This window comes from Sorex fumeus, unplaced genomic scaffold (assembly GCF_029834395.1).
Source record: "Sorex fumeus unplaced genomic scaffold, SorFum_2.1 ptg000122l, whole genome shotgun sequence".
NCBI lineage: Eukaryota > Metazoa > Chordata > Mammalia > Eulipotyphla > Soricidae > Sorex > Sorex fumeus.
In genome coordinates this window covers 39,987,239-40,010,754 of record NW_026606179.1, presented here as the reverse complement: position 1 = coordinate 40,010,754, position 23,516 = coordinate 39,987,239, and the positions used below count along the sequence as shown (strand labels likewise).

The 23,516-nt window shown below is 51.6% G+C and overlaps 1 protein-coding gene across 1 annotated transcript; it reads left to right on the top strand.

Moving 5' to 3' along the window:
- The first annotated feature begins 706 nt into the window (after nt 1-706).
- CFAP20 (cilia and flagella associated protein 20) lies at nt 707-15,960 on the top strand. The gene is made up of 6 exons (XM_056136404.1): nt 707-1,100; nt 11,695-11,774; nt 13,427-13,538; nt 14,520-14,708; nt 15,028-15,138; nt 15,552-15,960. Exons 1-6 carry the CDS (start codon nt 1,017-1,019, stop codon nt 15,555-15,557), a joined length of 582 nt encoding a protein of 193 aa, XP_055992379.1. The 5' UTR covers nt 707-1,016; the 3' UTR covers nt 15,558-15,960.
- The last annotated feature ends 7,556 nt before the right edge of the window (nt 15,961-23,516 follow it).

Below are 23,516 nucleotides of genomic sequence, written 5' to 3'. Positions count from 1 at the left end.
TCACAAATGGTTCCTTGACCACTGTCAGGAGTGATCCCTGAGTAGAGAACCAGTAGTTTCATCATGTGTCCCCAGCATCAAAGCATGAATAGCCCCTGAGCACCACCACATGTGATTCCAAAACAAAACACAAAGTCCATGAATAAACTTCGAACCTTGCAAAGGAGAACGGTGATTGCTTTCCCTTTTCCATGAATACTGGTTATTTGGTTTTTCAAGTTCTAGCGCCACGGTGGTAACATTTCCCCTATGAAACAACTTAAGAGAAATTGACAAATGAGTAAAGTCGTCAAGTCTTCAAATCATCCTATAAATCAGTGACTCTGACACAGGGAGTTAGTGTTCAGTACTGGTTAGCCTACTCTTTCCGTTCTCGGCCACCAAGCATTTCTTGGGTATTTACAGGATGCCAGGTAAGGCACCTGTTAGGCCCAGCCACCTTCCGGCAGCCACGTCACTGGCCCCGCCCCGTCCACGTTGCCATGACACCACTCACGTTTCGACAACATTCTATAATCCGTCTCCTTCCGCCTTTTGCCAGCTCGGGGCCGACGATGGTGGCGGTGGGGGGGAGAAAATAGTCCCTTGACAACGGAGTTCTTGGCGCCAGAAGGCGGAACTAGGGCGGGGTCAGGAGCGGAAGGAGCCGGAAGTCGGTGCGAGCTGTGCTGGGATTGGACCCCGCGTTCCCAGGGGGCGGGCCCCCGCGGGCGGAGGGATCCCTCGAAAGCGGCAGGCGAGCCGCCGCCACCCTTTAAGACGGGGGAGCGCGGCGCGGGCGGCGGTTGCTGTGGTTTCCGTGTGAGTTGGCTGGAGTTCTCCTGGGAGCTGAAGCGCAGGGACGTGGCGTCCGGCCTCCAGCGCCAGCTGTCATTCGTGACGGACTGCGGGGTCACGAGCCCCGGCGTCCCTTCCTCGGACCCCGGTTCCGGGCTTCCGCCTTCCCCGCGTGGCGCCCGCGTCGGGCCGGCTGCGGCGCGGCGGCCCAGGAGCGGCAGCAGCAGGCCGCGGGCGAGATGTTCAAGAACACGTTCCAGAGCGGCTTCCTCTCCATCCTCTACAGCATCGGCAGCAAGCCCTTGCAGATCTGGGACAAGAAGGTGAGCGGCGGGGGGCGGCGGCCGCCGGGTCCCCTCCAGCCCCTGCGTCCCCGGGCGCCGCGCCTTCCCCTTCTCCGTTGGCGGGAGCGCGGTTTGCCCGCGTCCTCGCCCGAAATCCGGGGCGTTTTTTATTTTCATTTTTTTCTTTGCCCCTCTGAAAGTGCCCTGTGCGGTTTCTCCCCCGAGTTCGGTGCCAGGCGCGCTGCGGGGCACTGGACACAGGGCCTTTGTCCCGGCCACTCGGGCCCGGGCCCAGACTCGTTGCGTCTGTGCGCTCCGACCAGAGAAAGTGCAGGGGGGCGGGGGCGACACGCTTGGGTCGGGGTCAGAGGGTCGGAGGCTCCGCGCCCGCCCCCAGCCTCCTCCCGTGCCAGACCCCAAGAGAGGGTGCGTTTGCCCAGGGGTGGGAGAGGGGTGTTAGGTACCCGGGGCCGCGGACATCCAGCAGACTTGGATTGGCTCGGAGTATCCCTTGGCACCTTGATACTTTGTTTCTAGCGCTCTTTTATTTGCAGGGGCCGCGTGCCACCTCTTTTGTTGTTGTTGTTGTTTTAATTTCCATTTGGGAGCTGTTTTCCCGCGCCCTCTCTGATTTGAAAAGGAGGGTGGGCATTCTGATAAGGGGGCGGGGGAGAGGGAGGGAAGAAAAGTGAGGGCGTACCCTTAGCGAGAGTGGGGAGAGGTGTGTGCAATGGTGGTTTTGTTTTGTTTTGAGAAATGGATATAGAATAAATAAGCAGTTTGTGTGTTAGGAGAGCCACACTTTGGAGTCTCTCTGACAACAGTTTCCATCTCCCCTTACCACTGAAGAGGACCCCCTCACCCCAGGCCCTCAGAGACTCCCCAACCATCCTCGGGGGCTGAAGCGTTTGCAGAGCAGGTCCGAGGGTGGTGTGTTCAGAATGTCATTTGTTTTGTCACCCGGAGATGCTCAGGAGTCATTCCTGGCTTTGTGATCAGAGATCACTGCTGGTGGGGCTCTGGGGACTATATGGGATGCTGGGGATGGAACCTGGTTCTATGATTGGATTGGCTCGGAGTATCCCTTAGCACCTTGATACTTTGTTTCTAGCGCTCATTTGCAGGGGTCACTCCCCAGCTCTTTTGTTTTTGTTGTTTTAATTTTCCTTTGAGAGCTGTTTCCCATGCCCTCTCTGGTTTGAAAAGGAGGGTGGGCATTCTGATAAGGGGGGAGGAGCAGGAAGAAAAGTGAGGGTGTACCCTTAGCGCCACATGCCAGGCAAACGTCCTCCCCGCTGTACCTCTGCTCTGGTCCCCCCCAAACGTCATTCTTAAAGACAGTTCAGTATGGACCAACTCTCCTCCTTTACAATGATTCTGTCCACAAGCTCCAGGCAAAGAGGTTTGGCTTGGTCCTGGGCTGCCCAGAGGCCTGAGAAGTGGGGAGGGGGTGGGGGGGGCATGATGCTGTTGAACTTGAAGGCTGCATTGTAGCAGATATGTCTGCATTAGGCAGTGAAATAGAGACTGCACCTGGCCCTGGTTTGCAGAGCAGGTGGGAGAATTCCCCCAGGTGGAGGGGCGTGCCAAGGCCCGGCAGGTGAGGGTGTCAGCGCCGTCAGAGCCCACCCTCCGTGCTTTCTGCTCTGTGTGTGCCCGGGTTTGAGATAAGTCAACATGTTTACACACAGAAGATGCCAGCAAGGTAACCATGGTGCTCCGTGTCCCTTAACAACGCCACGAGAGGTTGGCTGGACCCTGATGACATCTAAGCACCTATGAAAACATGCGTGGAGCAACCTGTGGGTGCCGAGACGAGATGAAACATATCTAGAGAAAGGATCTCTAGCGCAGCCTTCCTCTGAAGCAGAATTCTCGTCCTGGAAGACTCTTCTTATTTAGACTAGGCTAAAGATGGGTTTGTGGAATGGAGGAAAAGGTCAAGTTTGGGGCCAGATTCATAAGCTTTGCTGTCCACGTGCCTTTTCTCAGCTGGGTTAGAAAGTCCTTAAAGTGTTGGGAGTCCAGTCCGATTGGGAATCCGGCTGGGAATTGATATGCTTATCAAAGATTTAGGGATCAACAGCTAAGCGGCTGGCCATGTGTAGACTTATGGACATGTCTTTCGAAAAGGACAAAATGTCTTTGTAGACACTTCCACTGTGCCCAGGGGATAAGAACAAAAATAGTGGTGGGGAGGGATATGTCCTATCTATCTAGACATGGCTCTGGTCGTTGCTTGTGGGCATTTATTGATGCCTGTTAATTATTATTATTATTATTATTATTATTGTTATTTTTACTCTGGGGCCATCCGGTGCCAAATATTGAACCCCGACCTCCTCTCTGCAGAGCATTCGCTCAGAAGCTGCATTGCCTCTTCAGCCTCTTTTATTATTTTTTTTTTTTATTGGGCTGGAGCGATAGCACAACGGGTAGAGCATTGCCTTGCACGCAGCCAACCCAGCTTTGATTCCTCTGCCCCTCTCGGAGAGCCCGGCAAGCTACCGAGAGTATCTCACCCACACGGCAAAGCCTGGCAAGCTACCGTGGCGTATTTGATATGCCAAACAGAGTAACAACAAGTCTCACAAAGGAGATGTTACTGGGCCCACTCGAATAATTATTTATTATTATTATTATTATACAATTGCAAAATAGTCTCCTTCCTAATTTTAAGGAGAGAAATTCTGTGATTTGTTTTCTGTGAAAAATGAATCTTGGCTGAATTAGGTCTAGCTTCCGTTTAGGCTCTGTGTCGCCTTAAGAATATGAGTGGGGTGGGGCTGAGCAATAGCACAGCGGGTAGGGCATTGCCTTGCACGCAGCCAACCTAGGTTCGATTCCCAGCAACACATATGGTCCCCCGAGCACCACCAGGCGTAATTCCTGAGTGCGTGAACCAGGAGTAACTCCTGTGCATCGCCGGGTGTGACCCAAAAAGCAAAAAAAAAAAAAAAAAAAGAATATGAGTGGGGGGGCTGGAGCAATAGCACAGCAGGTAGGGCGTTTGCCTTGCACATGGCTGACCTGGGTTCTATTCCCAGCATCCTGTATGGTTCCCCGAGCACCACCAGGAGTAGTTCCTTAGTGCAGAGCCAGGAGTAACCCCTGAGCATCGCCAGAAGTGACCAAAAACAAAAACAAAAAAAAATGAGTGAATGCAATCCTCGAAAAAATAGTGATTGCCGATTCTGTTTTCATAGGCGTTGCTTGTCATATTTGTGCAGCTACTTGACTCTGTTGGGCATTTGCAGTCCCTCTCTCCCATTTCATCTTGCAGATACCAACTATTGTTTGCTTGGGCGCTTTAACTTAGGTCTCCAGTGGTGTGTCTCAGACCGTATGGCAGTCTCTTGTTGACTCTGCAGTGCCCACTGGTTTGTAGGCTCCTTGGGGGAGAGCAGTGTCTTACCTGGAAATCCCAACGCGCCAGTGTCATCAGATGCCTGAGCGTGTCCTGGGGCCTGTGCTGTGTAATGCTGGGCAAGGACTTTGCTTTTGTGGGAACACTGGCTGCTGCTTAGCGTTATGAAGATGAACTGAAGGGTTTGCTTAAGAGTCAGTGAGCCAATGGAGTACTTTGTAGCTGTTAGAAAAGAAGTCATGAAATTTACATACAAGTGGTACTACATGGAAAGTATCAGTTAAGCGAAATGACTCAGAAAGAAAGGGATAGACATAGAAAGATTGCATTCATCTGGGGAACATAAAATAACGAAATAGGAGACTAACACCCAAGAATGGCCGAGATTAGTACCAGGAATTTTGCTCCATGACTTGGAGGCCAACCACACATGCTGGGGGAAAGGGGAGCTCAGATAGAGAAGAGAACACCAAATAAAGGTGTTGGGAGGATCCTCCCAGGATGGGAGAAGCATGCTGAAAGTAGATTATAGACCGAACATGATTGTCACCCATTGCCTCTTTTGCAAACCACAACACCCAATAAGAGAGAGAGAACAAAAGGGAATGCCCTGTCACAGAGGCGGGGTGGGATGGGGGGGTTGGGGGGTGGGAGGGATACTGGGATTAGTGGTGGTGGAGAATGGGCACTGGTGGAGGGATGGGTATTTGATCATTGTATGGTTGAGACCCAAGCACAAAAATTTGTAAGTCTGGAACTGTACCTCGTGATGTCTCACTAATAAAGAAATAAATTAATTAAAAAAAAAAAGAGTCAGTGAGCATATAACCGAGTCGAGTGTTCAGATGCCTGGGGTAGGAACTACAGAAGAGCAGACTTTGGAAGTTAGAATGATCCCGTCCTTGCCATGCCCTTACCCAGTCCAGAAAGAAGCCCATGGGTATGCCTCGTTTCCAGGACTCACTCTCTCTCTCTCTCACTCACTCGCTCTCATTCTCTCCCTCTCGTTCTCTTCCTTGCTCCTCTCTCCCTCCAGAGACCTTCCTTGATCCTCATCAGGCTAATCTGATTTGCAGTTCATTTCTTTAGGGTCTGTATTTCTGGCTGGGCTGTAATCTTCCTAAAAGAAACCTTCACAGTATTCATACCAATAGTTTAGGAGAAGTGCTCCCTTCTGGGAACAGCAAATACTGTATTTATTAAAGGACTCATGCTTAGTGTAAATAACACTACTAGTTCATAAGCAAAACATTAAAAGTTCCTATTCCCACTTGGCCTGTGTGAAACATGTCATTTCCAGCCTTTACTGGTAATATTCTAAAATTCTAGAAGATGACAGTGTTAATTTATGCAAATTTCTCTTTCTTTTCTCTCACCTTGATTTCCTTTCAGCGACTGCTCTTCCCAAAGAAGTTTTTTTTTTTATGGTGGTTTTTGCTGGAGCATTATAGAATCCCTGTTTTTAATTTAAACAGTGAACAAAAATCCTTCTCCAGAAGAGAAACCGCCCACATCTTTTTAATTAGGAACCCATGTTGGTACATAATAAACTGACAGTTTCCACCTGCAAAATCAAGTTTATTTCGGCATGAATGTAGTAAAACTGTTTCTTCAGGCTTAGTGGATCAGGGAGTCTGATGATGATTGGATGAAGGCGTGGACCTTAGTTACACTTGACCTTCAAGGCACAGTTGGGAAGAGACTGATCAGCAGTGCGTGAAGTGGTGCTTCCCTCAGCCACAGGCCTGATTGGTGTTTGTCCAGATCCAGGACTGCTGCCTGGAGAGAGTCCCTGCTAGCAGAGCCCGGAGAGAAGCCTCTGCCAGGCTGACTCTAAGGGGCGCTATACCCACGACGCCCCACAGAGGGCTCCCTCGGCCTGGTGATTGGCCCGTCGCAGCAGAAACTTGCCTGCTGCAGTGGACAGTCCTGAGGGCGTCATGTAAGCAGGACATGTGTCATGAGAGTAGGGTGCCAGATGGCCTGGGGCTCAGCTGTCTCCCAGGACAAGTGGGTGGAGCCCCGGAAATGAAAGGTGGGGGTAGGGAATGGATACAGTGTGTGTTATTTTTAAAGCAGTCCCAGAAATATATAAAGCATGGGCCAGAGTCCTCCCGGCCCAGCAGCCTTTTTCTCCCTCAATTTCAACCTCATCCTACACTGAAAAACAGTCCAGTGTTCTTTCTGAATTGCTCCAGCAGTCATGAAAACTTGGAGCTTCCTGAAAACTGTTCTCATCTCTCATTGCCTGAGGAGAGAAGGGAGTTCCTGAAATTAAAAGAAAGTTGATTTGACTTATGGGGGGGGATGAATTCTTAAAAGAAGTAACAAATCAAAAACAATTGTCACTTTTTAATGTATAGAGGGAAGTAAAATAAGACCTGTTTCCACCAGGAGCAATGAATGTTAGTTTTTTGTTTTTGTTTTTATCTCAAAGCCAGGCCTGCCTAGTGACTCTGAGCTGTCAGAGGGCTAAGGAAGGGCAGCCGATGCTGAGGCCCTGGGTCTTGTTGGAACCTGGGCTGGGCATGGGGAGGCAGTGGGGCGGGCATTGCTTTCTGGAAGGCTTTTACAATTTAAAACACTCACAGCCAGATTGCCAGGGTCTTTGGAAGGCCTTCCCCCAAGTGCCCACCACTTTCTCCGCTTTGATCTTAGCTTCAGAACCTCGAGAGAGTCTTGGGAGGTTTTCCTGCCATTAAGCACTCATGTGCTGCTTCATTGCACACATATCCTAGCCCACTTTTTTTTCTCTCAGTCATTTTGTATTTGTAGCCACAGAGGAGAAAACTAGTCATTCACTTAAAAATTAGTTTGAGAGAGACTGGAGTGATAGCACAGGGGGGTAGGGCATTTGCCTTACATGTGGCCCAACCCAGGTTCAATTCCCAGCATCCCATGTGGTCCCCCGAGTATGGCCAGGAGTAATTCCTGAGTGCGTGAACCAGGCGTAACCCCCTATGCATCGCTGGGTATGACCCAAAAAGCAAAAAAAAAAAAAAAAATAGTTTGGGGGCAGGAGCGATAGTACAGTGGGTAAGGCATTTGCCTTGCACAAGACTGACGCGGCTGACCCGGGTTTGATCCCTGGCATCCCATATGGTCCTGAGTACCCACCAGTAGTTCCTGAGCATGGAGCCAGGAGTAATCACTGAGCATTGCCTGGTGTGACACCTCCCCCCAGCCACCACTCCCCCCCACCCCAAATAACAGTATTTTTTTTTTTCACTTTCTGGGTCACACCCGGTGATGCTCAGGGGTTACTCCTGGCTCATGCACTCAGGAATTGCTCCTGGCGGTGCTCCGGGGACCATATGGGATGCTGTGAATCAAACCTGGGTCGGCCATGTTGGCTGCGTGCAAGGCAAATGCCCTACCCGCTGTGCTATCGCTCCAGCCCCAACAGTATTTTATTTCAGAGCTCTGGCAACTTGTGATACAGGAGTATTTGTGTTTTTTGTCATTTGACAGAATTTTCTCCTTGGGCAATGCCCTGTTGAGCTTGTTTCCACACCATTGAGGTTAAATCGCAGAGAGCGCCCAGGGATAACCTGCAAGCCTGAGGTTGGTGCAGCCTGGGGATCAGTGCCCTGTCCTGGCCACATACCTGGGGACATGCTCTGCTCTTCAGGATCACCAGCTCCACACCGAAACACACCGTCTCCGGTGCACTGCCGCGGACGATATGCCGACACAGCCAAAATGTGTGCGGCTGTGTGGAGTCCACTGAGTACAAGTGCCCAAAGCTTCCTTTCATAGCAGCAACGCCACAGCATAGGGGAGGGGAAGTGAAGGAGAATCCAACCTGAGACACTGTCTATGGACATGCCTATCTAGTGTTGCTTTTTTTTGGGGGGGTTGTGATTTTTTTGGGTTTGTTTTGGGAATCATACTCAGTGTTGCTCAGGGATCTCCTGGCGATGCTTCAGGGACCATATGTGGTTCCAGGGGTGGAACTTGGGTTGGATGCATGTAAGACAGATGCTCTACCTGTGCTACTATCCACTCTGGTGTTGCCTTTGAAAGTAGTCTCCCCTTAGAACATGATTGCGAGGCCAGCTGAGAGTTGTCTGACCTCTGGGTGCAAAGGCCTGGGCATCCCCAGTCTGTTCTCATTGTCCTGTATTTAGGCTACGGTGCTGGGCCCTGAAGAGACCACATGGTCGGTCGGCTTGGCAGGCGTGAAGGCTGCGGAAAGCTTGTAGCTGGCAGAGGCCCATTTCTGAACACTTCCTCCTGTGACGTCCGCTGGTCCTTCTGGAGCAGAGTTGAGGGGTCTCCTTGTTGACTCTGGCATGCAAGACTTTGGGGTTGTACCATTGGAGGTCGTGCCCTCAGACAGAGTGGGGTCACTCGTACCTGTTGCCTTTGGCTATAGTCCTTGAGCTAATTGCTTGATCTTTCCATGTGACCATGTTTGATTGTTGTATTAGGTGCCATGGAAAGAAAGAAGTTATCTAATGCAGACTCATTAGTGGTATGTTATAAATTGCTGTTCGCTTCCTCTTAGAACACTTGTAGCTCTTATTCAGGTGACTGTATTGCATTACCTGGAAATAACTTGCTGACTGATTCCTCCTTCCCTGAAAGTTTGCCTGACTTCGCACAGCAGCTCTGGACTAGCCTGTAGACAAAGGATATTGCCGCGCTCGTTGGGGAATGAGGTGGGCAGTGCCGGCATGTGCTGCCCGGCCTGCGCCTTTGTGCTCTTAAGCCCCTTGGAAAGAAGCCCAGAATTCAAAGCAGGAGGACATGAGATGCTGCCAGCTCAGTTTGGGAAGCTCTTCAATGTGACGCTTGGGTCTGGAGACCCTAAGAGCTGCTCCATTGGCAGAGATCACCCACCCGCATTCTGTCTCGCAGTGCCCTCGGAGGCATCGAGGGACAGTTTGCGGGAAATTTTCAGCATTTTTCAAGCTCGCAGCCTCCTCTGCTTTGTGATCTACCCCAGGATTTTGGGCTTGCTAAACAGTTTGTGGTGGGTAGGTTATCCAGGATTTTTTTTTTTTTTAATTTTAAATCCTCCTCAAACTTGTTTAAATACGCCAGCTCTTGGGGTGAAAGATTTCAGAAATCAGCAAATATTTGAACGCTTAGTTTATGCTTAGCACAGTGCTAAGCATTGTGGAAGAGACAAACGGGGACTCACACTGGTTCCCTGCTGTGAAGCAGAGCGCTTTTGAGGAGACAAGGCCCACTTGCATCGTGTAGGAAGAAAAGGGGCCCTGGTATCAGATGTCATCGGGGAACACTGAGCACACACTGAGGCGATCAAATGCACACTGCCCGAGTGCAGAGACAAATGCCCGCTTAGTGACATCTCTGCTGAGAGCTCGCTCATCCCACTCTTTTCTCCCACACGCACGGGGAAAGCAGGTGACCGACCTGCTAAACAGGACAGCAGTGCAGTGTTTGTGCTCAGAAAAGGACCACACTTGTCCTTCCCATCCCTCTGGTTCTAACCCGTTAACCATTTTCAAGTGTTCATACTTCCATTTCAAAGAGTATAGCTCTGCCCCAAAAGTGCCCCTGTGTCTCTGCTCTCCATATTAAGGCGCTTAAGAATCAAATGCTAGAAGAGATTTGCTTTTTCTTTGTTGTGGAATTTTGGGGGGTTTGCTTTGGTTTTTGGCTTTGGGGTCACAACCAAAGGTGCTCAGGGGTTACTCCTGGCTTTGCATGCAGGGATCGCTCCTGGCATGCTCAGGGACTAGATAGGGTGCTGGGGATCAAAGCCAGTCAGCCATGTGAAAGGCCAGTGTCTAACCCGCCACACTATCTCTCAAGCCTTCCTAAATGTTTTGAAAGAAAAAACCCATATTGACTATTGATTCCTGGGGGCCAGGGACGGGTCAGTGGTAGAGGGCCTACCTTGTATACCTGAGCCAGCTTCTAAGGCTTCCCCACATGCCTGGGTATATGTTGGGTAGATCCCAGTGCCCAGGGAGTTCCCCAATCTCAGCCAGGTGTGTGAGAATCATTTAAGCATGTGAGCACCGATACCATGTGTGTATTACAGTAAAATGAAGTATGTGACTGTGTGACTGCTGATACCAAGTGTGTGACTCCTGGTCATCACAGAAAGAGCAACAAAGGAAAGGAAAGGGGGAATTAAAAATTACACACACACTTATACACACATATGTTGTTTTCAAAAAAGAATATTGACCCTTGCGTCATGGGTCTCACATATATGTAGAATGAATGTTGTATTATGTTGTCTGGGCTGTAGGAGCTAGAAAATTAAGCCAGAGAAGAAACATCAGTATGAGCTAAAAATGCTAGCAAAGGCTTCACGCTGTGGCACAGTGGGGCTAGGATTCATACTTGAAACTTGGGGGCAAGATAAGGAAGCGTGTGAGGGAATCAGGCTTTTGGGATTAGCTCATCACCTCCTTTCTCTCTCTCTCTCTGTGTGTGTGTGTGTGTGTGTGTGTGTGTGTGTGTGTGTGTGTGTGTGTGTGTGTTGGGTCATACCCGGCGATGCTCCGGGGTTACTCCTGGCTTTGCACTCAGGAATCACTCCTGGCGGTGCTCGAGGGACCATATGGGATGCTGGGGATTGAACCCGGGTCGGCCTTGTGCAAGGCAAACGCCCTACCCGCTGTGCTATTGCTCCAGCCCTCATCACCTCCTTTCTCAGTGGCTTACAGCACTGGCCTCCCTGGGTTTTGTGTGTGTCTCGTTTGGGGGTTGGGGTGGTCGTACCCAGCAATGCTCAGGGGCTGCTCCTGCCTTCGTGCTGAAACATCATTCCAGTACTTGCTTGGAGTGCCCCCGTAGCACGCGGTGCCCCCACTGAGTCTGACCTACTGCGGGCATAGCGCGTGCTCCAGCACGTGGAGTCTGAGTTGGTGTGGGACCGCCTGGTTGTTCTGCTTGTCCACCGTGGGCGCCGGCATTTGCACTCTGAGGGTCAGGGTCCACATCTGTGAAGTGAGACAGTTAGGGTTTTCAATGTCCAGTGGGAGAATGTGTATGGGTGTTCTTTGTTTATAGCAGGCACTGAATAGCCAAACTGTGTCTAATTTGAGTTGATGTCTTAGGAAGAAATTTATCTTGATAAACACATTACCAGATCATTTGCAGTTCCGTCGCGGGCGATGGGCCCTTCCTGCTGTCTGTAAGCATCAGAGTACCATGTCTGACTTCCGTGCTAGATCCTGAGCTTTTCCTGAAGTGGCCCCTTAAGGAAAGGGACCTTCAGAATCTTAAAATCATTGCCAAAATTTTCAGTGCTAATCAATTTAATTTTCTTCTTCAAAGGTACGGAATGGCCACATCAAAAGAATCACTGATAATGACATCCAGTCCTTGGTATTAGAGATTGAAGGGACCAATGTCAGGTAGGTCGCCTCCTGCAGGGAGGCAGGTGTCATGGAGAAGCAGGGCCAGAGTTAGTCTACACACGCAGTGGCCCTGGGAGTTAGAGCTTCCTTTATCCCCAGGCCTCCATTTCCTGCCCCCAAAAATGGGTTGCTGGGGAGATTAAATAGGTGAATGTGTGCAAAGCACTTCGAATCTGCTTAGCATGTAATGCTGTGTTAAATATTAGCCGTTATATTGTTAAGCAGAATGGGGCAGGGGATAGGGAAGGGGAACAATATTGCATTAATCTTCCAATAGGTGACTGGTGTGATTTTTATTTATTTATTTATTTATTTTTTGCTTTTTGGGTCACACCCAGTGATGCTCAGGGGTTACTCCTGGCTCATGTACTCAGGAATTACTCCTGGCGGTGCTCGGGGGACCATATGGGATGCTGAGAATCGAACCCTGGTCGGCCATGTTGGCTGCGTGCAAGGCAAACGCCCTACCCGCTGTGCTATTGCTCCAGCCCCTGGTGTGATTTTTATAATGCTCTTATTTTTATTTTCTATCATTGGATGATTTCTCAAACTAGAACTCAGTGTTCTTTCACTAGAACTTCCTCACCCACTGGTCCACTGGTCTGAATTTTTTTGTTTGTTTGGAATTCTTTTATTTTTTGGTTTTTGGGCCACTTCATCAGTGCCCAGGGTTTGCTCCTGGCTCTATGCTCAGGGAACAGTCTTGGAAGCCTTGGGGGACCTTATGTGGTGCCGGGGATAAAACCCAGATTGACTGCGTGCAAGGCAAACACTGCCTTCTGTACTGTTGCTCTGGGCATGATCTGACTTTGCTTTTCACATATTTTACTGGTCTAGTCCTATGTTAAGCTCTTAATTTAGAGTCTTGAGAGTAGAGAAATAGTACAACAGGTAGGGTGCTTGCCTTGCATGTGGCCAATCCAGGTTCAATCCCCAGAACCCTATATGATCCCCCAAGCACTATAAGGAGTGATCCCTGAGCAGAGAGCCAGGAGTAAAGACTGAACACAGCCAGTTATGGCCCCAAAACCAAAACAAAACAAAACCAAAAAAAAGAATGTAGTAGAATCCAGATTTTTTTTTCTTTTTTGGTCACACCCAGCAATACTCAGTGGTTACTCCTGGCTTTGCACTCAGGAATTACTCCTGGCAGTGCTCAGGGGACCATATGGGATGCCGGGGATCAAACCCGGGTTGGCCGCATGCAAGGCAAATGCTCTATCCACTGTGCTATCACTCCGGCCCCGGAATCCAGAATTTAGTATCAGCTGACTTAAGAGTTGAGGGATCACTGGATGATTTATCTGTATCTTTCAGATTTCCCTTCAGTTTTCTTTTTTTTGTTGTTGTTCTGGGTTTTTTGTTTTGTTTTGTTTTGGTTTTGGGCCATACTTGGTGATGCTCAGGGGTTACTGTTACTCCTGGCTCTGTACTCAGGAATTACTCCTGACCGTGCTCAGGAGACCATGTAGGGTGCCAGGGATCGAACCCAGGTCGGGTGCATGCAAGGCAAGCACCTTATCCGCTGTATACAATCTCTCCATTCGCCACCCCTCCCAACCCCAATTCATTTTCTTGGATTCTGTGTTATTTTTGTACCCAAAGGAAAGGACAAGAATGGTGTTTATTGGTCTCTCCTCTCTTGACAGTACCACATATATCACATGTCCTGCAGACCCAAAGAAGACATTGGGCATTAAACTTCCCTTCCTGGTCATGATTATCAAAAACCTGAAAAAATATTTTACCTTTGAAGTACAGGTAAGCTTGTGCGTGTGAATGTGTAAGCTCTTGGCTATCCCAAAGATATCCTGCTGATTTACAAGGGAAAAGTGGCCCTACAAAGTATCTCACCCTTTTGTTACATGTGGCTGTTACATGCTTGAAGCAGTGCTGGTTACTATGTTGTACATTTTGTAGTATAGTAGAAATAAAAATGTAATGCCAGGGTTTTGTTGGTTTATTTTGTTTTACGGGGGTGAGGGGTGGGGGAATGGGGCAGGTTGGCACCTTGAATTTGGGGCCACACCCAGCAGGGCTCAGGGCCTGCTTCCGGCTCTTCAATCAGAGAATCACATGGGGAGTGAACCTGGGTCAGCCGCATACAAGAAGTGTCTTACTTGCTGTGCTCTTTCACCAGCCCCTCCATGCCAGGCTGTAGAAGAAACAGCACATAGAAAATTGAATCAGTAATCACAAGCTTTCAACACTTAAGAGCAGTGTCCTTTGGAGAGAAACTGTTGGATTCTGGTTTTTGTTGGTCTTATTCTAGGATATTTGCTTTTTTTGTTTTGTTTTGATTTATCTGGGTTCCACACCCAGCAATGCTCAGGGATTACTCCTTATGGTGCTTATGGGGCCATATGGGATTCCAGAGATCAAACTGGGGTGCACAGAAAGCACCCTAGCTATACTATCTATCTCTGGCACCCTCTCTATACTATCTCTGGCCCAGACTTTCACTTTCCTCAAGGGAAGAAAGTTCATGAAATCATTCTGTCGTCTGAGTGCCTTCGCGATGTATCATATGCCTGAGGCAGCTGGTGTTGTCTTGGCAACAAACAAGATAAACTGGCTGCTTCCGGGCCATCTGCAGCCAGTGTGACCTGTGTCGGGTGTGTTTATTCCCCCTTGGGTCCCAGCCTTGGGAACAAGGGCTGTAGGAGCTCAGGTCCTGCCCCTACCGCGGCTGTTCGCTTCTTCCGAGCCCGAGTCCAGGTGACTGTGCTCTGTGCTCCGCAGGTGCTAGATGACAAGAACGTGCGCCGGCGGTTTCGAGCCAGCAACTACCAGAGCACCACGCGTGTCAAGCCCTTCATCTGCACCATGCCCATGCGGCTGGACGACGGCTGGAACCAGATCCAGTTCAACCTGTCCGATTTCACGCGGCGGGCTTACGGCACGAACTACATTGAGACCCTCAGGGTGCAGGTGCGGGGACCCCAACTGTGGGGGGGGGTCTGTGTTTTCCATTCTGATACAGGCTGGCAGGCAGCCCATGTGACAGACCAGTGTAGGTTTCTGATCGAAAGCAGAATTCTGAGTCACCGCCCAGGGCCTTTGACCTCCGGGTGCCCCCAGACAAGAGTCAGGGTTCCGTGTCAACGTTGTAGGAGAATAGAGCAATACAGTTCCCAGAACCCACCCCTGAACGGGCCAGGGACACAGGGCTTTGACGGCACATCCAGAGGGACTCTGGGAGAACCAGGACAGTCGTTCTGGCCTCTCAAAGTCAATGTTGCATCCACAGATCCATGCTAACTGCCGGATCCGACGGGTCTACTTCTCAGACAGACTCTACTCAGAGGACGAACTGCCAGCAGAGTTCAAACTCTATCTCCCAGTTCAGAACAAGGCGAAGGTGAGGCGGCTTCTTCAGGGCTGACGGGAGGGGGGGGGGGGTGCTGGGAGGGGCAGCCCTGAGCCGCTTTCCCTCAGCACGGTGATGCGCTTCTCCTGGAACCAGGAATGAGCCAGTGAATTGTTCTGTTCCTGCTCTTTTCGCCTTCACAAGGGGGCCCCAGCCCCCAGGTCTCCCTCAGGAATACCAGCATTCGCTCCCCGGAACCTCCCCTTCAGCCCCAAGTCACCCTCAGCCCCTTGGTCTCCTCTGGCACAGTGACCAATGCTCCCAGGCCTGCCTGCTGATGGCACGTGTGCATGTCCCCACAGTCCCGTGTCCCCACTGTGGCACAGAGGGAGGGCTCAGGGACTCGGGCCATCCCAGTTCTCAGAGCTCAGAGGAATGCCTCTTTCCTGTTTTTTTCCTTCCAGCAATAACTGAACCCCGCGACTCAAGGGATAGACCCTGGATGTGACTCTTAGTTTGAAAGGAAACTGGAGGACAATGCAAAAACCAAATATTTATATTTGCTCACTGTGCTATGGCTCTTTTATCTACAACTTGGTGTCCCTCGTGGCGGATGCCGGTCACAATGCTCTGTGCGTCCCGCGGGGGACTGCCATCCTCCACTAGGTGAACGCCGGGGTTCATCTTGCCGCCCGCCCCGAGTGTTGCGAGGCCCACTTCCACGAACCTGCAGATCTCAAGAGGTCCCACAGGCAATTTCAGACCAATATTTCTTTCTATGGTTCTTTGTTTTATATATTCTCTAAGTATATGTATATGCTGTGTGATACTCATGATCCAGAAATGAATAAAATGTTATATTCTTGGTTTGTACATTGTTCTCAGCCTGTGTCTTTTTCAGTCATCTTTGCAAATCTTGGCCTCACACACTAGATCAGGCACTTGGCCACAGAACCACGCCCAGTTTGTGTAGGGGTGTGTGTGTGTGTGTGTGTGTGTGTGTGTGTGTGTGTGTGTGTGCCATATTCAGCAATGCTCAGGGCTTACTCTTGACTCTGTGCTCAAGGATCACTCTTGGCGACACCATATGGGTTGCCGGGGATCGAACCTGAGTCGGCCAAGTGCCAGGTACATGCCCCAGCTGCTGTACTATCACTCCAGCCCTTTGTCTGTTTTTCCTTTTTAAACCATACCTATGTGTGCTTTTCCACCTCAACCAGCTGCCAGGCCCCAAAAGTTTCTCTCACTTTTTCCGCTTTCTTTGGTAGGAGGCCTCCTGGCAGTGCTGGAACTTCTCCTGGAGATCATGGCATCACCGGGCCTGCAGTTCGTTCCTTGGACCTGGTGGTGGTTGAGGGCTTATGCCCAGTAGTGCTCAGGGGACCATGCAGGCTAGAGATCAAGCTCTGGGCTCCACGCACCCTAGGCAGAGCAATCCTGCCCTTTGAACTGTCTTCTAATGATATTGCTCTCCTTGGTGACGTGAAAAGGAACCTTATAAAAAAAAAAACACTGGAAATGCTCATTCATGGCTTGCATTGAGCACTTAAGGAACAAGATAAATCCAAATGTATTGATCTGGAACAACTTCCAGGACAAACTAAAAGGAAAACCACACGAGCAGTGTCTGGCCAGTAGCAGTGTCTGACTCTTGGGGCCTGGGTGAAATCGGAGACAAATCTTAGTCCGGATTGCTCTTCAGCACTTTAGGAAGGAGCTGCATTGTGTAACCAGCACCTCCAGGGACACTCAGCATCGGAACTGACCCCCATTTCCCTACTTGCCACCAGATGAAATACTTGCCTTGAGCTAAGTACAGAGAGGAAAAACCATTTCTCTGAACACTAGAATCACTCAGGAGAGACCTTGAAGCTGTCCTCCGCTTGGCCTAGCCGCATTCTAGGCAGACGCAGAGTTGGGGGCAGGACAAGCCATGCAGGCCTCAGTGGACCTCCTGTATGGGCCAGTTAGGGGACAGAGAGGAGCAGATGGAGGTATAACTAGTACTTCGAGGCACACAAGCCAGTACTGAGCACCACCTGGAGAGAACATTTGTATCATTGGTATACCTATGTCTCTATAATTATTTGAAAGACCACACTTCCAATCAAAAAACACAACTGGGGGCTGGACCGATAGCAGAGCAGTGCGGGTAGGGCGTTTGCATTGCACGTGCACCGACCTGGGTTTGATTCCCAGCATCCCATATGATCTCCCGAGCACTGCCAGGAGTGATTCCTGAGTGCAGAGCCAGGAGTAACCATCGCTGGGTGTGACCAAAATAAAAAACACAACTGGCTGTGCCCAGGGCACCATTGGGTTACTGGAGTTCACACCTGGCTTGGCTGTTGCATTCTCTCTCTCTCTCTCTCTCTCTCTCTCTCTCTCTCTCCCCCCCCCCCCTCTTTCCTTCGTGAAAGCAGAGCATTCTAGACGCTCTACCCAGGCCTGTCCTCTGGCTGGGGGGTGGGTTCCAGTGGGGACACGGCTGCTGGGGGCAGGGTCCAGTCCACACAGCGCTGCGCTGATTTGGTCAGAACTCCGGGGTCTTCGAGGAAGCTAAGTGCTGGGGAGAGCAAGAAGGTGCCCACGGCTCCCTTAGCGTGACTCGGGGACTCCTTGATCATTCCATGCCTGACACCTGGGTGGGCTGGGCCAAGGCGACATTCCCCTTCCTCTTCCTGCAAAGGATCAGGCGGGAGTTGCCTTTTCCAGGGGTTCCGCACCGCCCCTCCGCGTCACCGAGCACCCCTCAATCCACATGAGGCCTGCTCTTTCTGGACTCCTGGAGGGTGGGGGGAGCGGCTCTTACTGGAGCCCGTTTCTCCACCCTTGGGGCTGTGAGTGACTGCTGGCGGGCGTCTGCCCACACTTTCTGGGTCTCGGTCAAAATCAGAACAGGGTCTGGGCGGGAGTCTGGGTGAGTTCAGCCGTCTCTGGTCTCAGTCTCTTCCCTCAATCTCCAGACGGCCCAACTGTGGGGTGAAAGATGCGTTTGTGGACTCGGGAAATCCAGGCCCACTTCGGGTCTACGTGTGGTGCCTGGACAGCAGCGAGGCCCTCCCGGAAGGACAGAGAACGGCTGGGAGAGAAGGGCAGTGACGCGCGCTGCCGCACACAGAGCCCCTTTCTCCCCAGGCACTCGCCAGACTATGTATGGGGATGACCTCAGCCTCCCTGGGGGCTGGCAGGCCGCAGCTGCCCAACGCTCCGTATAGCCCCGGAGAGGAAGTGAGGGGGCGAGGAGGGCTCGGGCCGGATTATCTACGCTGCTGGCTCCGGGCCAGCTGCATAGTGGCACCACCGGTGACAGCGGGGCCCCTCGCCCCCGACTCTCCCGCTCCCTGGGAAAAGATGACGACATCGACTGAGGCCCAGGGAAGGAGGAAGGAAAGGGCGATGCTAGGCTAGAGGCCCCCCGTCGGAGCGGGGGCCAGAGGGGAGCGGATGGTGGGGCGGGACGGGCAGCAGAGCCCAGTGGATGTGAACCCGAGGGGACGGGCTGCCCTGTCCCCTGAGCCAGTGATCTCAACAAGCCCAGCTGGGGAGAGCTGGTCCTCTGGGCCCTTCCCTGCTGCTGGTCCACCGACTCAGCACATCAGCAGCCTTCCGCCAGACCCTGGGACATCAGGTCTCCAGCCCCCGCGTGGCCCTTTTCATTGATGGCAATACTGAAACCCAGGGGCCGACGGCTGGTCCCTCCGTAGTGGAAGGGTGAGATGTGGCCCATTCCCTGACGGTGGCAGTCACGAAGCCCAGGACTGCCATGTGGGACCTGCCTGCCCCCGAGTCTGGCTGGGCCAGCCACCCCTGGCTACTGAAGAGAGCGCAAGGATCAGAACCGTCTCGGCGCTGTGTGGGAGCACTGGCTCGGCTCATCACTTCCGGTCAGACACAAGCGAACGCCAGAACCGGAGGCTCAGGGTAGAAACCTGTGGGGCCAAGGTCTGCGTGTGTGAGTCCGTGTGTCAGTGTCTGAGCGTGTGTTGGTGTGTATTAATGTGTGCGTATGAGTGTGTGTGAGAGAATGTGTGTGAATGTATGTGTGAGTATGTATTTGAGGGTGTGTATGTGAGTATGCGTGAGTGCACATGTGTGAAGGTGTGCATGTGTGAGTACACGTGTGTGAGGGTGTGTATGTGAGTGCATGTGTATGGAAGATGTAAGGGTATGTATATGAATATGTGTAAGGGTGTGTGTGTATGTGTGAGTATGCATGTGTGAGGGTATATAGATGAGTATGTGTGTATGGAAGATGTGTGTGAGGGTGTGTATGTGAGTATGTGTGAATATGCGTGTGTGAGGGTGTGTAGGTGAGTGTGTGTATGGAAGATGTGTGTGAGGGTGTGTATGTGAGTATGTGAGTGCACGTGTGTGAGGGTGTGTTTGTGTGAGTGCATGTGTATGGAAGATGTGTGTGAGGGTGTGTATGTGAGTATGTGTAAGTGCATGTGTGTGAGTGTGTTTGAGTGTGTGTGTATGGAAGATGTGTGTGAGGGTCTGTATGTGAGTATGTGTGAGTGCACATGTGTGAGGATGTGTTTGTGTGAGTGCGTGTGTATGGAAGATGTGTGAGGGTGTATATGTGAGTATGTGTAAGTGCACGTGTGTGAGTGTGTTTGTGTAAGTGCGTGTGTATGGAAGATGTGTGTGAGGGTGTGTATGTGAGTGAGTGCATGTGTATGAGTGTGAGTGCATGTGTATGTGAGGCTGTGATGTGTGAGTGCGCGTATGTGTGGGGGCGTGTTTGTAGTGTCAGGATAGCAAACCCATGGACTCACACAGGGGCAGTGTGTGCCTTACTGCTGATCTCTATGCCTTTAAAGTGCACACACTCGTATTTCGTTCAAACCGCATGAGGACTATGACGCCACAGCCCTCAGAGCCCAGCCCTTGCCTGGATGTATCCAAATGGGCCAGGCAGAGTTTTGAGGACTCTTATTTGTTTTATTGAATGACCACAACATTAAGACAGACACTCTTACTCTCATTGTACAGATGAGAAAAGCAAGGCATGGGGATATGCCACTCACCCGGGGCGGTCCTGGTGGTGGGGACCCATCTCTGATTCAGGTGTTTCACGTTCCACACCTCAGTCACTCAACTTCTTTGACCAGCTGGTTACTCTTTGGCAGAGTTAGGATGAAGCTCAAAAAGGAAACTGATCTCCAAGCTGGGCTGGAAGAGGGGCCCAAGAGCAGTGGGCTAGATCGCTGCTTTACACACTGGAATATTATACAGCAATGAGAAGGGACAAAAGCAACCATATGACTGTAATGGAAAAGGAAAACTACAAATCAAGATTCTATTTCTAGCATAGGAGAGAACTAATTATCAGGGGTGGGGCGCACACCATATGGTCCCCCACACGCCACCAGGTGTCACTCTGAGCACAGAGCCAGAAATAAGCCCTGAGTACGGCCAGGTGTGGCCCTGTGCCTCCCACATTAAAAAAAAAAAAAAAAAAAAAAAAAAGATTACTGGGATGTAGGTTATTTTTTGTTTTGTTTTGTTTTGCTTTTTTGGGTCACATTCAGCAATGCTCAGGGGTTACTCCTAGCTCATGCACTCAGGAATTCCTCCTGGCAGTGCTTGGGGGACCATATGGGATAATGGGGATCAAACCCGGGTTGGCTGCATGCAAGGCAAGCACCCTACTGGCTGTACTATCACTCTGAACCCCTAACATTTGTGATTTTTGTTTTGTTTTATTTTTTAATCACAGCCAGCAATGCTCAGAGGTTACTCCTGGCGCTGCACTCAAGGAATCACTCCTGGCGGTTCTCACGGAACCCTATAGGATGCCGGGGATTGAACCCAGGTCGGCCACGTACAAGGTCAACACCCTACCTGCTGTGCTATCGCTCTGGCCCACATTTGTGATATTGATGTTGGAAGTTTCTGCACTCAAATGTCTGTCCTCTCTGTCCTCTCCTCCATCCCGCATCACTTCTAGTCCAGATGGAGATTCTCTGTCTGGAGCCAGAGGGCCAGCTCTCTCCCGCGGTGGGCTTGGGGGGTCTCTGCACCACAGTAGAGGGCTGTGACATAGGCCAGACACCGGTGGCAAGAAAGGCCCAGAGCAATGAATCCAGCATGGCTGTCATAACCACGCCTCCTCCCCCACGAAGACCCGAAGACCCATCACTCTGTCATGCAGAACCGAGAAGAGGCCACCAGCTCTATCTCTGCAGAACCTGAGATATGGGGCCAGGCCCTCAGACTTCAGCAGGGAAATGGTGTCCCTTGGTATCCAAGGCACCCGGGCAACACAAAGCCAAGTGCCAGGGAGAAGCCTGGTGGGAGGGGGAGAGAACTGGGCTCTGTCACTGGCAGCAGAGGGTCACTGGGACGAGGTGGGGCCTTCTCCCAGCACGGAGTATCGCCCAAGTTCTGTGGAGCAGCCGCTGGGCATCCCTCGCATGTGGAAAGAGACGCCCCCAGAGATCTGCTTGAGCCTCCTAGCGGTTGCCAAGGGGTCCTCCCCAGTCGCCCTCCAAACTCCAATGTCCCTGTGCTCCCCAAAAGCTCCCTTCAAGCACAGACTCTCTGGGGGACCCACTGCAGCCCCCACAGGGGACTCTGTGTGTTCTGTTGTTGTTATTTTGGTTTTTGGTCCACACACCTGACCATTACTCCTGGCAGTGCTCAAGGGGGTGGTGTGTGATGCTGAGGATTGAACCCGGGTCCGCTATGTATAAAGCAAGTGCCCCCTACCCACTGTACTATTGCTCCAGTTTTGTTTGTTTGTTTGTTTGTTTGTTTTTCTGGTTTTTTTCGTAACTCACGGGGCCCTGGGAGTCGAGCTCTCAGGAGGAAAACTATCCTCCGCCCCCTCCAAGCTGGGAGGGGGTGCTAGGAAGTGAGTGTCAAGCGGGGCTGACTAGATTTATGTCCGTCTCGCGGCCCCTCTATGCCTGCCGCTCTCTTTGACGCACTTCCACAGGTACAGGGGATGTGGCCCGAGGAAGCAGGGTCCCCTGGGAATCCTGCAGTGGGGCGCGCACGCACTGAGAGGCCCATCCTGACACCCCAGAGCTCTCCCCACGGGGTCACGTCTAGTGCGCCTGGGAGGGCTCAGGACAGAACCCCACACGGGGCAGTCATGTTGTCACGTCCCGGTGACTGGCCTGTCCCTGTTTCCTTCACATCACCTCCCCGTCGGGCAGGGCTGTGTGTGTGTGTGTGTGAGCACAGACGAGGTAGCCCGGGGGACAGAAGCTCCCAGAAATGCGGGGAGGTGGGAGGCGCCCCTGGGCTGTGCCCGCAGAGAGCAGGCCCACGGGCTTTGTTCTCATCCCCCGTTGCACCGCCCACACATCTGGAACTGTGAGACTGGAGATGAAGCAGGGGGAGTGGGGGAGGGGGCTGCTGACCAAGAGGGAGACCCCCAAAACTCGGCTTCTTATGGAAAACGCTTTCCTTGTGAAGATGTTGAGGAGCTCAGTGACCACCTGGAGCCTCTGCTCCTCCCTAGAGCACATTTGTGACTCGGGGTCTGCGCTCAGGGGGTGGTCTCCTCCCAGGCCTATGCTCTGCTGGGTGGGGGGGGTGGCCGCACCTGGCCCTTTGAGTCAGCCCAGCCCCTGAGCAAACCTCTCTGCACCTGCTCACAGGCTAGCAAGCGTTGTCTTCTGTCCTTCCACCCACTGGTGGGCGGTGCCCACCTCCTCTTCCCTCAGTTCCCACCTTTGGTCTCAGCTTTCACATGAATCCACAAACACAACTCACAGAGGGGAGGGCAGAGAGGCCCTGCAGAGGGGCCTCCGGTCAGTGTGAACCGAGAGAACTCAAGAAGGGGGAATCCAGCGACCTGAGGGTGACTTGGTTCTGATAGTAATTTCACCTAGTGAAGTCTCACCCACTCCTGCTGGCTGTTGACGGTTGCCGTGACAACCCCAGAAAAGGCCAACGAGGCTGGAATCCAGGGGTGGCACCTCCAGTCTAAGAAGACAGCATGCCCTCTTCTTAAAGCAATTTGATTTATTTTTTTGTTGTTGGCTTTTTGCTTTTTGAGTCACACCCAGTGGTGTGCAGGGTTTACTCCTCGCTCTGCACAGAGCGGGCTCCGGGGACCATAAGGTGTGATGGGAATTGGATCGAGGTCGGCCACCCTGCCCACGGTGCTATTGCTCCAGCCCCAACCCACTGACACACCTCGACTGGCCACGTGTAGCAACAGGTTCAAGTCGGTGCTGCAATTTTTGCTAGTTTAGCTAAGTGTGAGCCACTGATGGTGCACAGTGTTTTAATTGACATCTCTCTTCGGAAGCGACACTCCCCTCTCAGGAGTGTGCCCACGAGCCCACGCGCCAACACTGCACTCAGCACCAACCTCTCTTAGATCAACGCTGCGCTCTAGACCTTACATCTGCACCCCCCTCTCACGTAGACTGTTCTCCAGCTAAGCATTTTCTTTTTTTTTCCCC

Bases quoted from the DNA above. Each gene is read 5' to 3' on its own strand.
- CFAP20 (XM_056136404.1), top strand. From the start codon at position 1,017: ATGTTCAAGAACACGTTCCAGAGCGGCTTCCTCTCCATCCTCTACAGC. The intron at 11,775-13,426 runs GTAGGTCGCCTC...CTCTCTTGACAG, and splicing joins ATTGAAGGGACCAATGTCAG to TACCACATATATCACATGTC. The intron at 13,539-14,519 runs GTAAGCTTGTGC...TGTGCTCCGCAG, and splicing joins ATTTTACCTTTGAAGTACAG to GTGCTAGATGACAAGAACGT.